The sequence below is a fragment of the Eufriesea mexicana genome, unplaced genomic scaffold (genome assembly GCF_001483705.2).
Source record: "Eufriesea mexicana isolate 0111107269 unplaced genomic scaffold, ASM148370v2 scaffold996, whole genome shotgun sequence".
Lineage (NCBI taxonomy): Eukaryota > Metazoa > Arthropoda > Insecta > Hymenoptera > Apidae > Eufriesea > Eufriesea mexicana.
The window spans coordinates 75,202-97,046 of record NW_016909198.1 but is presented as its reverse complement, the minus strand read 5'-3'; the positions used below and the strand labels follow the sequence as shown (position 1 = coordinate 97,046).

The 21,845-nt window shown below is 25.4% G+C and overlaps 5 protein-coding genes across 6 annotated transcripts; 3 read left to right on the top strand and 2 right to left on the bottom strand.

Moving 5' to 3' along the window:
* The first annotated feature begins 1,124 nt into the window (after window positions 1–1,124).
* On the top strand, window positions 1,125–2,130 carry UQCR-11 (Ubiquinol-cytochrome c reductase 11 kDa subunit). Its single transcript, XM_017900082.1, has 2 exons — window positions 1,125–1,355; window positions 1,911–2,130. Exons 1-2 carry the CDS (start codon window positions 1,266–1,268, stop codon window positions 2,082–2,084), a joined length of 264 nt encoding a protein of 87 aa, XP_017755571.1. The 5' UTR covers window positions 1,125–1,265; the 3' UTR covers window positions 2,085–2,130.
* A 173-nt stretch (window positions 2,131–2,303) lies between these two features.
* LOC108547518 (rabankyrin-5) lies at window positions 2,304–10,963 on the bottom strand. Of its 2 annotated transcripts, XM_017900085.1 has the most exons (14): window positions 10,886–10,963; window positions 10,696–10,804; window positions 10,448–10,637; window positions 10,271–10,380; window positions 9,952–10,211; window positions 9,709–9,858; window positions 6,271–6,674; window positions 5,275–5,988; window positions 4,681–4,953; window positions 3,831–4,272; window positions 3,498–3,695; window positions 3,130–3,370; window positions 2,559–2,814; window positions 2,304–2,481 (listed from the first exon to the last, which is right to left on the bottom strand). In XM_017900085.1, the coding sequence occupies exons 2-14, from the start codon at window positions 10,697–10,699 to the stop codon at window positions 2,340–2,342; spliced, it is 3,384 nt and encodes a 1,127-aa protein (XP_017755574.1). In that variant the 5' UTR covers window positions 10,700–10,804; window positions 10,886–10,963; the 3' UTR covers window positions 2,304–2,339. The 2 variants fall into 2 exon arrangements, with proteins under 2 accessions (XP_017755574.1, XP_017755573.1); XM_017900084.1 differs by lacking the exon at window positions 10,886–10,963 and having other exon boundaries at window positions 10,696–10,869.
* Window positions 8,453–9,191, top strand: LOC108547520 (uncharacterized). The gene is made up of 3 exons (XM_017900088.1): window positions 8,453–8,545; window positions 8,661–8,840; window positions 8,917–9,191. Exons 1-3 carry the CDS (start codon window positions 8,491–8,493, stop codon window positions 9,189–9,191), a joined length of 510 nt encoding a protein of 169 aa, XP_017755577.1. The 5' UTR covers window positions 8,453–8,490.
* Window positions 10,964–11,990: 1,027 nt separating the features above from the next.
* Window positions 11,991–15,473, top strand: LOC108547519 (uncharacterized protein KIAA1841 homolog). The gene is made up of 9 exons (XM_017900086.1): window positions 11,991–12,075; window positions 12,301–13,015; window positions 13,118–13,498; window positions 13,690–13,956; window positions 14,024–14,318; window positions 14,455–14,683; window positions 14,744–15,014; window positions 15,109–15,290; window positions 15,358–15,473. Exons 1-9 carry the CDS (start codon window positions 11,991–11,993, stop codon window positions 15,471–15,473), a joined length of 2,541 nt encoding a protein of 846 aa, XP_017755575.1.
* A 361-nt stretch (window positions 15,474–15,834) lies between these two features.
* On the bottom strand, window positions 15,835–20,245 carry LOC108547513 (lymphoid-specific helicase). The gene is made up of 7 exons (XM_017900081.1): window positions 20,185–20,245; window positions 19,456–19,808; window positions 18,803–19,389; window positions 16,936–17,582; window positions 16,462–16,856; window positions 15,999–16,257; window positions 15,835–15,912 (listed from the first exon to the last, which is right to left on the bottom strand). Exons 1-7 carry the CDS (start codon window positions 20,243–20,245, stop codon window positions 15,842–15,844), a joined length of 2,373 nt encoding a protein of 790 aa, XP_017755570.1. The 3' UTR covers window positions 15,835–15,841.
* Between the last annotated feature and the right edge of the window lie 1,600 nt (window positions 20,246–21,845).

Genomic DNA, 21,845 nt, shown 5'->3' with positions numbered 1-21,845 from the left:
TGACGGTTCTTTTAATCATTTTACTAAACAAATCATATAAACATTTTGAACAAGAATAGATATTTTTTGTTATCCGTAGAACGATATTTGCAATATTCTTCCAAAAAATTATTACGCTAAAGTATCCCAAATAGAAGTCCAAGTGAATAACTGAGCCAAATATTCAACATTTTTTTTCGTCTCCTACTCTGTCTTGAGTCACAAATTTTCGTACAGTTGAAAAGATAGTTGAAAATTTCGCCTACTGCTGGCATTCTGTATATTTATCAATAATTTATAAAGGTAATTAAATGCTTAACGACAGTATTGCAAAATAATTGCTGAAAATCTTCTTCCCATACAATGTCTAGTATTTAATCCACGTATTGGTCAATTGCGATCTAAGAGAATTTTCTGGCTACCTATTAGCAAATCAACTTTCTGCCTTCAAAGAAAATTGCGCATTATCATGCGCACACGAAAATACATGGATATTATACTTCATATCAAAGTGAATTTTTGAATACAACATATACCCATCATTAATATGAATATAAAGATGAAGGCCTTAATATTACGAAATAAATGCTTTTATTAATAAATTATGAATGTATATATTTTGATTTTTATGACTGTAATATATAATAATTTATGAACGAAAGTTATATAAAATAATAATAAATTAATAATTTAAGTTTAGTAAATTAGTTATAAATTGTCATCTTAATGGAAATTATTTTGTTTAGCTTTATTATCTTGAATTATAATCAATGTTCTTTTATTTTGTTCATATATTTTTACAATTGATTAAATTCATGAAAATTTAAATTATAACAAAAAGTATTTTAATTATTAAAATCATAATTACTTCCGATATTATTTATATTTATAATATATCAATTACTTATTTAAGTATTAAATTTTCCACAGCTTAATTTATTTAATTATGACAATTAAGAAATGATAATTATTATTATGCCCAATTTATAAGAAATGATGATTATTTATTAACTTATTCCTTTTTTTTTATAAAATCCGATTTTTTTATATTTTTACGTCCTATTACCATATAAATTCACAAGTGTTAGTATCTATAGAAATCGTACCTAAGTTTTGAGTAAATATTCTACACAACTACCATCAAGTATAGTCCATCTGTAAGACAAGCAACTCAAACTAACATTTTCTATCTATTAAATTCTGTATTACAAGACGAAAATTCAGTACAAGTTCGAAGTTAATTCACGATAATTGTGTAAAATCTAATTAAAAATTACCTTAAAAATATGTATTTCTTACAAGATTTTCTTAAACGTTACATGCCAATTGTAAAAGCAGAAGAAGAAGAATTGATTGATCCCCAAAAAGTACTTCGTGTAAGTAAAAATTGTTATATAATACTTATATTATAATATTTTGGAATCTTATTATTCTAGGTTCCTATGTAATTGTGTATTATTAAAATTACTATTTTATTTTTTTTTTAGAATATAATCATAAGAATATAAGTCTCTAATGTAGTTTTAATATAAAGTTTATTTATTATTATATAGTGCTTAAAATCATTCTTAAAATTTTGTTGATATATAATTTTAACAAAATTTAGGTGATATAGAATGTCCATTTTTTAATTATATGATCATTTATATTAATTATAAATCTATAAAACCTTCAAAATAGATACATTTACAAACATTGAAATAGCCTACTTCCCATTAAACATTTTTTCATTAGTTATAAAATGTCTTATCCTTTTAAGAATAAGTTTACTGTAAGTAAAGGATATATAATCACAGTATCATACAATAGTAGCATATAGTGCATTCATTTTATTATGTTTGTATTTATCATTTAACTTTATTTCTTTGGTATGTAAAAGTTTGAACATTTCACAATTGTGATATCAAAATACGTAATTATTCTTTTCTTAGGAAAGATGTTCAAAACAGTCTACATGTGCAGATTTGCAAAAACAACTTGACACTTGTAACAATCGTGTTAATTCAAAAACTCAAACAGAAGAAACTTGTATGGAAGAATTACTTGATTATGTAGAATGTGTAGATCATTGTGTGGCAAAAACACTTTTCAGTAAACTTGAATAAGGTTATGTATTAATTAAAATTGTGTGATTTTCATTATAAAATATGTTATTAATTAACTTAACGCATTGTAGATGATTCTGTATTTAAAATTTAATACTTATAAATTTAACAAACTTTCAACAAGGATAATCATATAATACAGTAAAGAATATATACTGTAATTTGCAAATCATATAAATTTTTGGTATATTTTTTATGAGAAATGCATATAGAGTGATACTTATTTTATTTACATATGAATATATACTTTTTTATTTAAGTATTTTTGGATTCAATACCTAGTTGCAACACATCAAAACATACTGCACAAACACGTACAGGTTTATTTAATCCAAATTTTACGATTGGAACATCTTGATCGGAACATTTATTGCATAAAATTCGACCACAATGACGGCTAGAAAAAATAATTAATTTTATATAAACATAAAATATGTTAACTTGTAAATTTACATAATTTTATAGTTTCTATACCAGTGATGTTTTCGCATTGTGAGAGAAAATTTTGTACCACATTCCAGACAAAGGTCTTTATCAGCCCATGGTGCTTCTTGTGTTAAAGAATCTAGTAGTCTATATAATAATTGTTTTGTTGCTACTTGGTAATTGAAAATTGTGATACCTTCTTTATTCATAGAACCTAAACATGCACCAGCCTTTACCAAAGTGCGACATAGCTGACCATTTCCTTTCATATAAGCTATCAGTAATGGAGTATTGCCATCCAAATCTTGAACAAAATAATTTGTTTAATTTAGTTTATAATAAGATAATATTTTATAGTAACTAATGTTGCATTCTGGCATAATTTTACAATTTAATATTTAATACTTTTATCACATGGACAATTGGTGACTCATATTATTATTGAATTATTTGGCTGAAGTAACATTTTTATCAAATAAACAATGATGTTCTGTTTTAAATTTTTCGAACAAAGTATGTACATGTAAAAGAAAATTATTTATTTATTTATTTCTAATTAAATATTTCAATTAAATTATAACATGTTGTCTTGAAGTAAAATATTTTTATATACTTTTACCTGCTTTATTCACTGGATATTGTGACATACATTCCAAAAAAAGGTCACATATAGTTGCAGCATTATCTTTTCCGTGCCTAGCTAATTCATGCAAAGGATTTCTTCCTTTAAGATTTACAGCTTCTGCATCTAATGTACATTCTGTCAAAAGTGTTCTCACCACTGATACATGACCTCCTCTTACAGCTACATGTAATGCATTGTCACCATCTGCATTTACTGCATCAAAATCAATATTGTTCTAGAATAAAAAGGTAAGTAATTTGACTATTTTCTGTTATACTTTAAAAAAATAATATATTTCTTTCAAAGAAAAGATAAATATAAAATAGTTTAAACTAAATATATATATAAGTTATTATATTCACCTGCAATAAAGCAGTTATAATTGCTGCATGACCTGCTTTTGCAGTGGCATGTAATGCAGTATTTCTGTTTGCATCTGTATCATTAACACGTGCACCAGCCAATATTAAACTTCTTACCAACATTTCATTTCCAGAAACTACAGCAAGATGTAAAGGTGGGGTTTGTGTAACATCATGAACTCTAGAATTTACATTTACCTACAAAATAAAAATCATTCTATTGCATATATATTTTCCTTAGCTAGTTTTCTAAATATTTGTTAAAATTTGTATAAAATAACTATATAATAAGTTTAAATGCATTATTATAATCAATAAAAGAATGATGTCTACCTGTATTGACAGTAAAAATAATATGCTTTCCATGTCATTCTTTTGAATAGCAGTATGTAAAAAGTTTCTGCCTTTATTGTCATATTGTTCTGCAGCTTTCGGTAGTCGTTCCAATATTGCCTGAGCAGCTTTATTGTTTCGAAATGTTAAAGCTGTAGCAAACGGTGTTAAACCCTTTTTATCCCTTATATTTAAATCTATATTAGGATGACAGAGTAACAAAGAAATAATTTGTGAATGTTGGTTTTGTATGGCTACATGAACTGGAGTTTTTCCCTCAACATCTTTAGCATTCACGTCAGCACCATGTTCAATAAGTGTTTGTACAACTTGTTCCAAACCCCACTGACAACATAAATGCAATGGAGTACATTCATCTCTTGCTTCATCACCACCAGCACCATTTGGACCAAGTCTTTTAGGTGCATTTAAATCACAGCCACTGTCAAAAGCATTTTTTAAATTATTATATGATTTATAACAAGAATGACTAAAAGTATGTGAGAAGTAAATCAGGAAGTTTGGCATGTTTATTGTCTCAGAATTGAACTTCTCACGCAAGAAAGACAAACTATCACTTAATTTTTAATGAAAATATAGATACATGCAGAGTAAAAAAAAATATGCCAACATTTTATGAATATTGCAATTAGTTTCATTAAGTTTTTCTGTAGTCTTTTTTAACATGACTTACACTTAAAAACCTTAATAGCAATTGCTCTCTAGTGATGAAAATAGATATCTTTTAGATATCTTCATAATAGTAATTCGGTATAAATCAAAAATTGAATATTTAAATTTTAAATTCTTACACATGTCAAATAATTATATATGTTAAAGTATAATATACCTTCTTATAAGAAATTGTGCAATTTCTTCCTTATTGTGATCAATTGTTCTATGTAGCAATGTTTGTTGGCAATCATCTGGACCAGGACTCCAACAATCAGTGTCTGCTCCATATTTAACTAAAATAGATGCTACATCTTCTTGATCAGAATCCAGTGCATCCCATAATGGACATCCTATAGAAGTGTCCACACCTCTTTTACAAAGAGCTTCTACAACCTCGCCTAGTCTACAGTGCACAGAAAGTTGTAGTGGAGTATCTCCATGTCCAGTCCTACAAATAAAATATATTTGCTATAGATACTAATATTATATAATTTGTAAAAACCTTTGGCAATGGGTTTTATATCCCATACAAATAATAAATTTAAATTTTTAATTTTTTAGTGATTTCAAGTTTTTATTTAATAATACCAATAAAGAAACAGGTTGGCATTTTTTTGTTAATTCTAAGATTAGTTTTGTGAATCTTATTTCTGTATAAACTATCTTACAGTATCCAATGTTAAAGGATTAAATAATATTAAATTAGATATTAATTCAATAAAATGCAATTATTTTTAGAATGTTTAGTAATATGGTCAATGATGTTTACCTAGTATTCATATCCGCACCATTTTCTAATAAAAAGATTGCTGTTGCTGAATTTTCTTTTAATATTGCTTGATGCAACAATGTTAAACCACTGTTATTGGACTGATTAATATTTGCCCCAGCTTTTATTAAAGCCAGAATAATATCTTTCCCCTTTTTAAATGGAGCTTTAATAGCTAAACTCAAAGGTGTTTCATTCTCATTATTTTTTAAATTCAATTGAGAATTCGAATTTGGTGCATTTAATAATTCTACCACGATATCAAAATTTAAATTCGCAACGGCAATATGTATTGGTGCGTCGCCAGTAGATAATGCAACTTCATCGACTGGGAAACCGGTTTTTAATAGAGCTCTCGTTAAATTTTTCGAACCGACTTTACAAGCTTCGTGTAAAACTGAATATCCTTCATTATTCTTTTGCATCAAGTTTTCCTTACAGTAATCAATTAAAAATAATGCTGCTTCTTCTTTATTTTCTTTTATTAAAACATGTAGTAAAGTGTCCTCTGTACTTTTATATACAGGATTTGGAATTGCACCTTTAGTTAAAAGCTTTTTAGCAAAAAATTCATTGAATGGGTTTGTTCTCATTGCAATAGATAATGGAGTGTCATCTTCAATAGTAGTTTTATCCAAGTCTATACTTTGACATTCTAATAAGATATCAAAAAGTGGTTCATTTCTTTCTTGAATACAGTTATGCAATGCAGTCCTGTAAAACAGAAAGCAATAATAAGGAAATGTTTAACATTAGTTAAAAATTTAATTATTTGAGCTCTTATTATAAAACTACCTCCAAAAGCTAATACATTTTAAAGTCTTAGTATCTCTGATTATAAACTACTCCTTTTGTTACTTCAATTTTACTTTAATTTTATTTTTACATATTTTTTCTACTATTTTCAACTACTAAAATATTAATTCTTTTTCAAAACTGCATAAGTAGTCTTGATTTTAGATTCATCAATTATGAAATAAAAATAAGTAATTGTACCATCCTCTATAATTTTGTAAATTGGGGTCGATACCAGCTTGAAGTAACCGAGATGCGACAGTCAACATATTTTCTGTATTATGTCTCGTTACTAAATGTAACGCAGTACATCCTTCGAGTTCCTCGGCATTTTTTATATCCCGCATATTTCCATTAAGCTTCACAGCTTTACATAACTGCTGTATATTTCTATTACTTTCCAGTTGTTCTATTATAAATTCAGCTGCATAAGAATCTCCTTTAAAAATAGCAGCTTGAAGCAAAGAAAGTCCTCTTAAATCTTTTGCACTTAAGTCAGCACCATGCTTAACTAAAGTGCGTGCTAGAGATGGTTGGCGTGTTTTTAAAGCAACTTCTAAAGGCATTTCCCCTTTATTATCCAGAGCATTAACAGCTTTTGTTAACTAAAAAACATTCAAACAATAAAGTAGTTAATTATATATATATTTTATAAAATATTTTGTACATTCATATATTTATTGTACTAAATTAATAATCTCTTTTAAAAACGGACAGAGTTGAACGTATTTAATTCATGACAATGAAATTAAAACGAAATTTTCTTGAATCAAATTTAGAATAAAATTTGAAACTTTCGGCATATATAACTGGTTGAGCACCACTGTTCTGATTTTATGCAAAAGATATATAATGTGTATACTCAACGGATGCCTGCGCGTGCACGTATTAGTGCTACCTACATAGCGGTATTAAGAAATACATAAACAGTGTAAAAGATTAAATGGAAAGAAATATGGAGATTATGTTCTGATACAACGGAAATAGTGGTTTGTAAAGGATAGAAAAGCCATGATGTGGCGTGTGATAAACTTGTCTAACTACAGTCAGCTTCCGATTAAAGGGGCACATTTTATAGTAGTACAACGAAAAGCAGTTAATCGAAATCTGACGATAGCTATGTGACGTTTAGTGAATATGAATAAAGAGTGTTGTTAGGAATGTGTGAAAGTGATTGAATATGGCCTATTTTACGATGGAATCAAACGTAGATATAGAATTCTTCATGATATTTTAAATAATTTCTAAACATCATGTACGAATTTGTAAAATTTTTTTCTATATTTTTAAATTAATATTTGTTTGCAGCTTAAATGTGTTAGATTCATACGTTAATCGTTCCCATTAAAAAAATATTTTTTATTTTGTAATGATTTAATCAATAAATAAAACTTTTATATACACACATACGCGCGCGCGTGTGTACTGTTAAATTATATATAGATATTTATTTATTTATTATACCAAAGTAATATTATTATTATTATATATTAAAAATGACTGCAGCATATGAGTTACATTAATAAAATTTATACTATATGAAAATTATTGACAATTATTTATAAAGATTCATCATAGTGAATAATAGTTTCATTTTAGTACTTTTGTTATTATTCAATTAGAGTATTCGCATAAGTTACTCAATATTATTATATCTCTTTAAGCAAATTATTCTAGTTATTGTAATACAAGTAGTATTATTTAATATCAAAAATAAGAATACTTTGAATTATATTTAATTAAACAGAACCAATATAACTTAAACATTTGTAGCACATATAAAATGAAAGATAAGTACTTTATTCAAATTAATTTTAATTTATAATTTTTTCACCAAAATTTAGTTATAAAGAAGTAGTTCTGTCTTATATAGGTACTAAATATAATTATTATATTTATATAGAAAATATAGTTAATTTAACGTATTTATATTAAAAACTATAAACATTTTAAATATCAGATATAATGAATTAAATTTTTTCAGGTTCACATAATGATGATAATGAACTAAACATAAATAATAAAGATAAATATAAATATAATTTATATTTAAAAAAGGTGCAAATAATATCTAAAGAATATTGTATTTTAATTATTTTGTATATAATCCCAAATGAGATGACTTTCCAAACATTATCAAAAAAAATCTTATTAATTGCTGCATTTTTTCTATGTATGTTTACATTTAAAAATATTTTATCTTTATATAGAAGAACTGAAATTCAAATTTCAGAAGAAGTTTAATATTTTTAATTATGTTATGTTCTTAGCTTATTTAATATTTTTAGATATAATAATAATGCCAATAACTGCAGAAGGTATTACATGCTTCAAATTAAATATAATTTAAAAATAAAAAAGGTGCAAATAATATCTAAAGAATATTGTATTTTAATTATTTTGTATATAATCCCAAATGAGATGACTTTCCAAACATTATCAAAAAAAATCTTATTAATTGCTGCATTTTTTCTATGTATGTTTACATTTAAAAATATTTTATCTTTATATAGAAGAACTGAAATTCAAATTTCAGAAGAAGTTTAATATTTTTAATTATGTTATGTTCTTAGCTTATTTAATATTTTTAGATATAATAATAATGCCAATAACTGCAGAAGGTATTACATGCTTCAAATGTTTTGCATCACAACCAGGATATGAACAAACTGACTTATCATGTTCTCAATTTGATGGAAGTTTTCGATTTCAAGTACATTGTCCTTCATCCACACTTTGCAGAAAAAGAACTATTTGTTACAAATTTAAAAGTAAGTAAATTTTTTATTTTATATAAATTGAAAAAATGTAATATATTTGTATTCATTACTTCATTATTTTCACCAGCATCTATAATCACAGCTGTAGAAAGAGACTGTGCACCTCAAAAACGTACAATACCAATCTATAGTGATAGTAAGTGGCAAAACAAAGAGGAAATTGTGACATCTGCTTACAAAGAAGGTTGTTTTATTGGTGAAGATAGAGGAGCACCAGTAGGTCCACCAGAATACTGTTTCTGTGGTCACCATTTGTGCAATTCGTCACAATCAAATGAAACTATTAATATATATCATATTTTTATACTGATAACAGTATTACTATTTGCAATACTATTATGATATATTTTCTTTACGTACTTATTATGATAAGAAAAATTTGTTTAATATATGAATATATATTTCATCATTATTTTAAAGTGATATAAAAATGTTATAAAATCTTTCCTTTAACTCTCATTAATTCTTGCGGATTGTGAAATTGTAAATTCATAAAAACATTTGAATAAAAGGACAAAAATGCACTAACTATGATTACTAAATTACATTGAGTAATTTATCAAAATAATTACTCTGTGGTTTTGATGCACAAACCATAATAAAACTAAATTTATACTAATAAAATTGTTGTTATGACTATTTTTGAAACAATAACAAGAAATATTTTATATGGATTGTGAATGTTTTCAATTTACCACACAAATGTTTTTATTTTACTATAAATATATAATAAAAAAAAAAGAAAAAATCAAAACATGTTTCTTATTGTATAATCTTATAAGAATATTACACTTGGAAATTACACTCATTATATACAAATAAACAAATGATTTTTCATAAGTCAAAATATGAAACTTACCCCTGAATCATTTTCCACTAAATATAAAAAAACCACATCCTCCCTCATCAGTCGAATAGCAGCATGTAATGGATATTTACTTTTAGTCTGTAATAGTTTGTATAATAAAGAGCCAGGCATTTCTTTAAAATCTTCTCCTGTTAAATCTTCCTACCAATATGAAATTTTGATCAATTAAAGTTATAATTAACATTTAAAGGAATTGAAGTTATACAGCTTAATATTTATTTCTATTTCTCTTACCCAATGTGCTGAAATTAAAGAACTGCAATGTTCTTTTAATTTCTGAGCACTTAGTTCTTCTGCAGCAGCATACAATTGCACACAATCCTTGAGTCCTACAATTCCAATTAAATATTTCTCACACTGTTCAACTAATTCTGATAGTTGAAAATTAGATGCTGCTTTCATTAAATCTAATGTTAAATTGTCTTGTGACACCTTTCCTGTATATATCCATTTTAATAACACTAATCCAATATTAGGATCTAAATAAGTCCAATCTAAAAAAACATGCATATAATTTTTCTTTGTACATATCTGTTATCTTCTAATACTTTACCTAAAATAGTTACTTCTGCAAGCATCGAATCACCAAAAAAGTCTGTTCTAGCAGATAATACAAATTTATGTGCTGGTATTTCCCGGTCTATTAATTTAATAATTACATCACTAAAATAATACACATTTATTAATGACAAAGTTTATGTACTAAATAATGATTTAAAATATTATGTACCTATATCGATGTTGATTGTATAATGATGCAATAGTTGTTAAGAGTCTTCCAATAAATCCAGTATTTTGTTTATTTGCAGTAACAATAGCATATTCACGTTGAAGTTCTGTGTTTGTGTTGCATAAATTAATATATTGCTCTCGTAATAAAGATAAATGCTGCTGCCACTTTTGTGCTTCTGTAGAATCTTCTGAAATGTAAAAAATGCTAAATTGTTTATAAAATGTAAACAAACATTTTAAACTTACCCATAATTGTATGAGTAATTATTTTCACTCTTCTAGAACGCGGTGTTAAAGTTATTGCATGTTCGGCTTTTTACGCTAGTTCATATTTATTCCATATAATCTATTCTATCTGGTAATAATAAAGATTAGATAACAATAATTAAAAAATTCTTGAAGAAACCTCTGAAAATAGTATCGATGTTTTGCTTACAATAAAAAAATATATTAATAAGATTCTAATACGTATCGTACGCCCACGTACAGTATACATTACATTTGTAATTCACATACGTACATATTTTTCTCTTTAAGGAAAATGTAGCCACACTTTCGAAAGACAGAAAAAATTCCTATACAATTTAAACAAAGGAAAAAACAAAAATTATAATTTTCACTTGCAACAGTATCATAGAGCTAACATAATTAATGAATAGATAACTTGTATTACGTTTATTATATTCACTTTTTAAATTCTACCTAGCTCATAGATTTATTTACTTGTAGTTTCTACAAAAAAAATAAATGGTATTATAAATTCATGAAACTACTAGCAGTGTTTGATAAAGATCATTCCCCTAGCTTTTAACTAGTTACATTGATTACATGCAGAATAAAAATATTTAAAAAAGAAAGACGTTTTTGTAAATTTATATCTTAAATGTATTACTCTCATAATAAAATTGTAGAAATATGTGAACATATGTAATATATTATAAATATTTCAAGAATAAGTACAATAAATATTATTTGAATAATTTTTTATGATAATAGTTCGTTAGTTAAATAAATGTAAAATAAGATAATTAATACGTTTAATATTGTTTAATTATTTATAATGACGTATAAAAATTATATGCATTTGGATGAGATTTGTATAAAACTTTTGAAAAATAATTATATATCTATTTATTAGTAGCGTGTGTGGGTGTGTGTGTGTATACACATAGTACATAATATAAACTAAGATTATTTATTACAATAATAAATGTGGTAAATAAATATAACTTAAAATATATTTGTTAATTATGAGGTGTATTCAAACTATCGAAAATATTGTTACATTATTTATAAAATAAATAAATTTATATGAAGATACTATTGTTTTATCAATATTAAGAATCTGTTTTAGGTTTCAAGTTATAGACCTGAATCTTCTCATTAAATTGAATATTACATTAAAATAAAAAGACTTCTTATGTAGATAAGTAATTTGTGTATAATTAAATACCATGATAAATAAAAATTATATTTAATTATTATAAATAATTTGTGATTGTAGTAATTGAAAAATAAATATGTTAATTTGTTAGGAAAAAATGGAAATAAATCGAATTAATAATTTATCTTTGAAAGAAAATATACATAAATTGTTGAAAATGTGTGCTCCAGCAACTAAGGAAGGTATTTATAAATCAATTCACAACAACTTCAGGTTACAATATTTGATATTTCTCACTTTTCATTTTATCTTTGTTTAATTTTCATAATAATTCTTATATAATATTTACACAAGTGTTTCTTAACAAATGCATTTATGCAGTTAAAAAAGAAGTTAAAAGAAATTATCATTTATAAATTTATCATATTATCTTTTTAATATAAAATAACAAAATATATGTGCTTTAGATGTGTCAGAAATATTTTGTAAACTTGAAGATTGTAATTATTCGAAATTGACAATTGGAATGTTTTTTGAATTTATGAAACTTGCGTATCAAATTAATGATAATAGCAAAAGTTTAACTACAATACTAAATGCAGGAAATAAACTAGATTGGAGCAAGTTAGCAAAAATTAATTTACATTGTAAGATACAAAACTGCAATAGCACCATTGAAAAATATATTAATAGTGATGTCATGCAGAAACATAACAGTATCAATACAACAGAAGAAATTTTATCTGAAACACATGATACCAATATTAAATATTCCATACATTGCATTGTACCTTCAGATGTACAACTTAAAAATAAACAAGTATATTCCTATCATCAAAATTTAATATCTGAAATTGAAAAATGTAATCAAATTACTCAAAATTTGTTACAAGTACAAGATACAAAGATTGCAAAATCTGTAGATACAACAGAGAACTTTTTAATTGCATTAATGAAAACAAATTTAAGTGATATATTACATGAAGGTTTATTAGATTCTGTATTACCATATATGATTCCAAAACCTACTATTTCACAACCTATTATTAAAAAATCTATTGCAAGTACTGAATTAAAAAAAAGTAATTCATTAAATAATAATATTGAAGCAAGAGCAATTACAAATGTTACACATAAAGAGAAAGAAAAAGATAAAAATAAATCAAATAAGAGATCAACTGAGTAAGTATATTAATAATTAATATTGACTTAAATTAAATTTAATATTGACATTAAAAATAATTTTTTATAGAATTAATAACAGTTTATTCTACGCTTGTACAGCAATGAAGTGGAAATTCACGTTTGCGATGAAGAAAAGAACATTAAAAAAAATTTCTATTGTCCTCAGAAACTTCTTATTCAAAAAATGCGTTATTTTGCTGATGTAACAGCAGGCCAAAAATTGGAGGAAATAGATATATCAGTTCACTGTGATGTTACAATATTTGACTGGTTAATGAGATGGGTAAAGAAGGATATTATAAAAAAATCAGAATGGCCAATTTTGGAAATTAATAATGTTATTCCAATAATGGTGTCTGCATCATTTTTACAAATGGAACCACTACTAGAAAGTTGTTTACAATATTGCCATAATAACATGTCTGATATATTAAAAACATCAACAGTTTTAACTGGGTTAGATGATAATCTTTTAATAAGGTATTTTAATTACATTTTTATTAATATAAATATTTTGAATATTCAATAAGCAAAGAGAAATATTCCTTCATTATTAAAATAAAACAATATATATAAAAAATAATTTTTGTTTATACAATTTAAAAAATGAATTAATTTATTATTTTTAATTGTTTAATAATAGTTCGGTTTTAGTTGATAATTATTTTCAGATTAGTAGAACAATTTACAAATGAAGATGTTGAAGCACTGAAAGATAAAAAAGACAAAATTCAAAGTAAATTATTTTGTAAATTAATTATGTCTCTTGCTGAAGTAATGCCAGATAATAAAAAAGGACACTACAGTTCTTTAGCTACATTATTCAAATGTAGTAAATGTGGAAAAAATATTATTCAATCAGTTTCTAACTATGTGCCATGTATTTCAAGTGCAATGAAAATTGATAACCATGGAAATATTCTTAGTAAACACATAAGGTGTGATTATTATATTCAAAACCAACATTATAAATTATATAATTATAATACATTATATATTATTTAGAGATTTAACATGGACTTTAAATGATTACATCATTACACTTCGAACAGAATTACATTCTTGGCGTAAAGTTTATTGGAGACTGTGGGGTGATTGTCACTTTTTGTTTTGTATACAATGTAACATATATTTCCCAATTCATCAGTTTGAGTGGTGCTGCTATCATGCTGAATTCCCACAGTTTTTTATTAATGAACAACAGCGACCTATACCATTTCCTTTGGGCAGATATCCATGTTGTAGTCAACGAGCATATAAATTTGAAGTACTACCAAATCACGAAGGTTGTAAATATAGAGTATGTGTTCGTTAGTATCACAGCTAGATTTTAAAAGGTCTTAAGAATATAAATTTCATAATAATAATATTAATAATAATAGTAGTCATTGAGTTATTTTATTGTATTTTCATTTACTATTTTCTTTATTTCTCAGGAACACATTCCAGATATTAGGACACAAAGAGATATAAGTGTATTGAATATCTTTACAGTACATAGAGAAGTAATAGTTATGGAACCACCGCAATTATTTTTCCCAGAAAAAATTACCAGATTAGTAGCTCGTGATCTATCACATCAATCAGGAAAATTAATGTGCAAAGATGTAATGTGGTGGGTTGGCATCGAACTTACACCACAACGACCAAAACTTGGACTTTTAGGTAAATTAATATCCTTTAATACTTATGAGTAATAACAATAATACTTTTTTGTATATTTAGGAAAAATTTGGAGCGGATCAGGATTCCGACGTTTATATCAGATTCAAGATCTACAAAAATCACAAAAAATTCGTCAGCAAGTTTCTATTACAACTGACACCACATCAATTACATCTTCAATAACAGATAGTGATATGGATGATGGTATTACAACTTGTGAAAATAGTAGTATTGATGAAGAATCAAATCATAGCGAAGAATCTCATGTATGGTCTTCACTAAAATCAAAAAATAAAAATAAAAAAAAACAAAGGGATGAAGTTATATGGAGGTAACATATATTATATAGAAAATACGTGTATTATGATATAGTTCTAGAATTAATTCTACATATTGAATTATTTATGATGACAAAATAATTTTAGAAATACTGGTCGATCTTGGAGTGGTAACTTAAATGTAAGACATAATCAAGATAACCAGAGAGATTTTGAAGAGACTGCAGCTTCACAAATGATAACACTATTGACAAAAAGAGTATCTGCAGATTCTTCTTCATTATTAAAATCATCTAATAGACACAATCGGATAAAAAAGCAATTAAATGGTACATTTATTAAATATTATATTTATTGCAAGTACACAGTTTTTATTATAAGCAATTCTATTCAAAGCAGGAGGAACTTATACGAGATTGGAAGCTGAACTTCGTGATCAACTAAATCAATCTTATAAAAATAAAAATTCAACTGGAAAGTATTTATTACGTACGAAATTAAATAAATCATAAATATTTCAGACTAGAATAATTGTTATTAAATGTTTTGTATATTGGACTTTTATTAATTAATATTTATTATATTAAATAAGGAAATTTTTATATATTTTTTTAATTATAAACTCAAACACTACTTACAATCTTAGCTATTATATATAAATAGAATCAATTACTTAAGTAAACAATGAATACAAATATTTATTGTATGAAATATTCTTTAATTCTTGTTTAGATTTCGTTATAAAATTAAATAAACCTTAATATTAGATAAATGGTACAAAAATAAATATTATATAGTAACTAAAATAATATATAACTAAAAAAAATGTTTTTTTTTATACTGTTTGTGTAATTTCTTTCCAAGAAAAAAATTGGAGTATTTAGGATTCTATTTGCTTTTTAAATAGGCCACTTCTATCTAGCAGTTGGTTAAGTTCTTCCTCTGTAAAAACTGTATTGAAAACTTATTAAAAATTAGTTATTATTACAACAGTATAGAATTTATATGTTAGAATTATGTACATTTCAATAATCTACCTTCATTTTCAGATGCAACTACTTGATGTTCATTTGATTCTAACATTTTTTGTAGTTTTATTAAGTCTGCTTTATTCCTTACATTTATTTCCTTAATGTGTTTAGAGATAACCACTTTTTCTAAAAGACGTTTAGCTTCAGCACGATTAATAATTGCTTCATCAATAGTGCCTTTGGTACATAACTTATATATCATTACTGGGCGTGTTTGTCCTATTCTATGACAACGTGCCACAGCTTGTATATCTACTTGAGGATTCTGTGAATATATTCAATTACTTTTAATCAATAATATAAAATCTAGGTTTCCATATTCATCAACAGGAACAATAACAAAGAAGAATTTGTGAGAGAGCCTAAACAAAATTGCTTAAAGAGCAATTAGTTGGTCAATTACACATCATACCCATACTCCTCAATTCCTATAGTAAAAATAAGAAAATAAATACAAATAAAAACATACCCAATCACAATCATATACAATAACAGTATCTGCTCCAACAAGATTTAATCCAACACCACCTGCTCTTGTAGTCATAAGAAATAAAAATATTTCAGAATTTGTATTAAAATCTTCAATACGTTCCTTTCGATCAATGAGTTTAGTAGTACCATCTAATCTGATATATTTGTAATTCCGTAATGAAAGATAATCTTCTATAATGTCTAATATCATAGTCATGGTAGTAAATAACAAAACTCTATGTCCTCTTTTTTTAAGTCTTGCAAGCATTGCATCTAACACTAGAAGCTTACCAGATGATTTAATTAATTCTTCATCTATTTTTGGCGAAAGATCTAGACCCAATGGGTAATGTATCAAATATGGATGATTTACAATTTTTTTGTAAAAAATATCTAAGTCATGAAAAGATAAGTATAAGAATAAACTGTTTTAATGTTATTTACTTATATGTTCTTCTAAATAATAACTTACGATGTCGACTATGAATATGAATTAAGAAGTCTCGATTATCATTGGTAACATTAGTATATTTGTTCCACGTTATTAAATTTTGTTCATTTTTAGGATTTACTTGTTTCCAAACATCACTGTCCATGCTTTCGTCACTTTGTTGAAAAGTAGTACTTAGTGACACTTCTCTTTCAAATCTTGTATTCATGATATACATACTTTTTAATGCACATTTTCTTTTAGGTCTGTTACCATCATCCGAATGTATAATTAGATCTTCCTCAATCTTATTAAATTCATCTATATCACGATTTATAAGTGCTTTATATAAATCATGTTGCAATTGTGTTAGGGGAGCATAAACAATTAATTCTTTTTTTGGTGGAATATCCAAACAAACGTTTGCTTTTTCGCGTCTTAAGAGAAAAGGTTGTAATATTTCTCGTAATGATGACAATACACGTTTATCTTCTTCTAATTTTAAGAATTTTTTGGTTCCTTCATCTCCCTGATGTTCTTTTGCATCAAACCATGATTCAAAAACAGTTAAATCATCAAAAATTTCTGGTAGCAAAAAATTTAATAATGACCATAATTCTGCTAAATTATTTTGTAATGGTGTGCCTGTTAATAAAAGTCTATTCATAGATCTACAAGACTTTAAAACCCTGAAAAATAATAATAAATTACATCAATTAAGATTTAGTGTTACCAATATATATTTTTTGTATTTATTTTAATTAACATACTGAAGGAGTTGACATTTATGATTTTTAATTCGATGTCCTTCATCTATGATTATATACTTCCAATTCAAAGATTTAATAAAATTACTTTCATGTAATGGGACCTCAAAAGTAGTAAGTACAATTGGTAGTGTACTATAAGTTTCTGTAATTTTATACTTCTGTTTAATTTTTCTCTTTAATATATGTTTCTCTTGTGTACCATGAAATAATACAACAGGTAATTTTGGTGCAAATTTTTCAAATTCTAACATCCAATTTGGTATAGTAGAGAGTGGAGCCACTAATAAATATGGCCCATCTTGTTTTTTTTCAAGAAGATGACATAGTAAAGCTATAACTTGAATTGTTTTTCCAAGACCCATTTCATCAGCCAAAATTCCATTTATACCATTTTCATAAAGAACTTTTAACCACTTAAGTCCTTCTTTTTGATAATCTCGTAAATCTCCATTAAAATATTTTGGTGTTTCAACAATAACATTATCAATATCCTTTGTTTTACTTTCAGAATTTATAACTAACTCATACTCAATCTCATTTTCACTTAAATTCAACTTGTTCTTATTTATATGTACTTTTCGTTTTACCTTGTATTCATGATATACATACTTTTTAATGCACATTTTCTTTTAGGTCTGTTACCATCATCCGAATGTATAATTAGATCTTCCTCAATCTTATTAAATTCATCTATATCACGATTTATAAGTGCTTTATATAAATCATGTTGCAATTGTGTTAGGGGAGCATAAACAATTAATTCTTTTTTTGGTGGAATATCCAAACAAACGTTTGCTTTTTCGCGTCTTAAGAGAAAAGGTTGTAATATTTCTCGTAATGATGACAATACACGTTTATCTTCTTCTAATTTTAAGAATTTTTTGGTTCCTTCATCTCCCTGATGTTCTTTTGCATCAAACCATGATTCAAAAACAGTTAAATCATCAAAAATTTCTGGTAGCAAAAAATTTAATAATGACCATAATTCTGCTAAATTATTTTGTAATGGTGTGCCTGTTAATAAAAGTCTATTCATAGATCTACAAGACTTTAAAACCCTGAAAAATAATAATAAATTACATCAATTAAGATTTAGTGTTACCAATATATATTTTTTGTATTTATTTTAATTAACATACTGAAGGAGTTGACATTTATGATTTTTAATTCGATGTCCTTCATCTATGATTATATACTTCCAATTCAAAGATTTAATAAAATTACTTTCATGTAATGGGACCTCAAAAGTAGTAAGTACAATTGGTAGTGTACTATAAGTTTCTGTAATTTTATACTTCTGTTTAATTTTTCTCTTTAATATATGTTTCTCTTGTGTACCATGAAATAATACAACAGGTAATTTTGGTGCAAATTTTTCAAATTCTAACATCCAATTTGGTATAGTAGAGAGTGGAGCCACTAATAAATATGGCCCATCTTGTTTTTTTTCAAGAAGATGACATAGTAAAGCTATAACTTGAATTGTTTTTCCAAGACCCATTTCATCAGCCAAAATTCCATTTATACCATTTTCATAAAGAACTTTTAACCACTTAAGTCCTTCTTTTTGATAATCTCGTAAATCTCCATTAAAATATTTTGGTGTTTCAACAATAACATTATCAATATCCTTTGTTTTACTTTCAGAATTTATAACTAACTCATACTCAATCTCATTTTCACTTAAATTCAACTTGTTCTTATTTATATGTACTTTTCGTTTTACCTAAATATTAATAAGATAATAATAAAAAATAATTAAAAAAACAAAATAATAGTTATATTTACTTACATCCTTAGATATATATGTTTGTGAATTATGACTTTTCTTCTTTTCTATCTCTTGTGGTGGTGTATTTTCATCTATGGAATCCAGTTCCTTTTCATTTCTTTTTATAACTTCGGCATCTTTTACCAAACTATTGTTAATTTTATTAACGATATATGAAGCATAAAATTTACTTCTATTTAACAAATGCATTAATCGTTTATATTGCTGTTCTTGAACTATATGATTATATTTTTCATCTGCTAATCGTTTACTTTCAGCTTTTTCTTTTCGTTTCCTTTTCTTTTCTGCTATTTTAGCATCATTTGAGGGTTCATTACTAAATTTAATATCATTTACAATGCTTTTTGCATTGTCTTTTCATGTACAAGAAATAAGAATAATATACATTAATTAAAAATAAATAATTGAAAGTAAATATAAAATTAATCTAAATTTTTTAATTATTTTTTATTATAGCAAAAATTTTAGGCTTTTCTAGATTTTGTATACAAGAGAACAATTTAAAATATTTAATAAGTTTCAAAAAATAAATATTAAATTTTATATTTAAAATGCAAATTGTTAAAATTATTAATTACATAAAATATGATATTTATATTATAAATATATGAAAGATAATGTAATTTCATATTAGAAATTTATATCACACAGCGAAAATCAATACTACAATTTTATTGTATGATTACTTCCTTTATGTAGGTATATAAATATTTTTAATAAGTGTCTTACCTGTAACTAAACTAGTGTCATTAGAAACATTAATTTTTGTATCACAATTATTATTATCCATTTTCATAAATAGTAAGAAATAAATTTTTATATTTTTCTAATAAATAACAACTTCCAATCAAGAAAAAAACAAATTTAACAAAACATACGAATACCTCACGTGTTAAGTAAATCCCGCTAAAAGTAGGCAATATAACGTACATTATATATTTATATACCACGTGCAGCCAATCATCAATGTATAGAACTAATAACAAATAAAATTTACGATAATAAAATATTAACACATATAACACGTGAAAGATTACAAATATTATATTATATAAAAATAGAAAAATTTATTTACGAAAAAAATTAAGTAACTTATTTTTAATAACTTCTTGTTTTTAATATAATTTTTATTTTTAAATTATTTATTTTTCAATAAAAATAATATGTTATTGGTAATATAAATTGCTAATTATACAGTATTGTCTTTATATTTAGTAAATTTTGAAAATGATTCATCTTACAATTTATAAAATTACCAATGTAGTAATTCAAAAGTTACTTAAAAGGAGAGTGCAAGTCCTTCCCGTCACCGATTTAGTTGAAACATTGCAGGTTTGTAGATATCGTTATACAGTTTAAGAAAATATATCATTATAGTAGCAACTATTTAATAGTTTTTAAGATATTTGCGATTAAAGTTTTATTATAAAAATATTTGACATTAATAAAACTAATATATTTATTATAACTAGGTTATAATGAAAACAATTGTTGGTGATATTGAGTTAGAATTATGGGCAAAAGAAACTCCAAAGGCATGTAGAAATTTCATACAATTATGTATGGAAGGTTATTAGGATGACACTATATTTCATACACAAGGTGGTAATCCCACAGGTACAGGAGAAGGTGGTAAAATATATGGAGAACCATTTAAAGTGAGACTATATTTAAAAATAAAATGAATTCCTTTTTTATTCAAAAATAATTATTGGATATATGTGTCTTAGGACGAATTTCGTACAAGATTACGTTCTTGTGGACGAGGTCTAATTGCTACGGCTAAAGCTGAAATAGATGACAATACTTCCCAATTACTTTTTACTCTTGGTTCTACATCAGAATTGCAGAGTAAACATACAATCTTTGGTGAAGTTATTGGAGAAACTATATATAATATGCTTAAACTCGAAGAAGTACTTGTAGATGAGGTACATTTAATGTTTGCAAAAATATATATCAAGCATTGATATAAATATACTATTTCCTCTGTTTTGTAGAATGATAAACCACTTTATCCTTCAAGACTGATAAAACCTATAATATTGAACAATCCATTTTCTGATATTATACCAAGAATAATAATACAGAAAAGTGAAGGTGTAAAGGACAGTTCAAAAACTAAAACAGCAGCAGTTAAGTAAAAATCATATATGTTTGCTGAATTTAGCCCTGATATTATTATTCTTTGCAATGTAAGATTTTGTTACAGTGGTTTCAATCTTTTATCATTTGGTGAAGAAGCAGAGGAAGATGAAAAAGAATATGTGATATTAAATAAAAAGTTTAGTGGTAAGGGCAAATTAACTCATGATCATTTAACTGATCCAAAATTAAGCTCACAACCAGCTGTTGAATCACCTGGACTTGCAAATAAAAAAAGGAAGGAA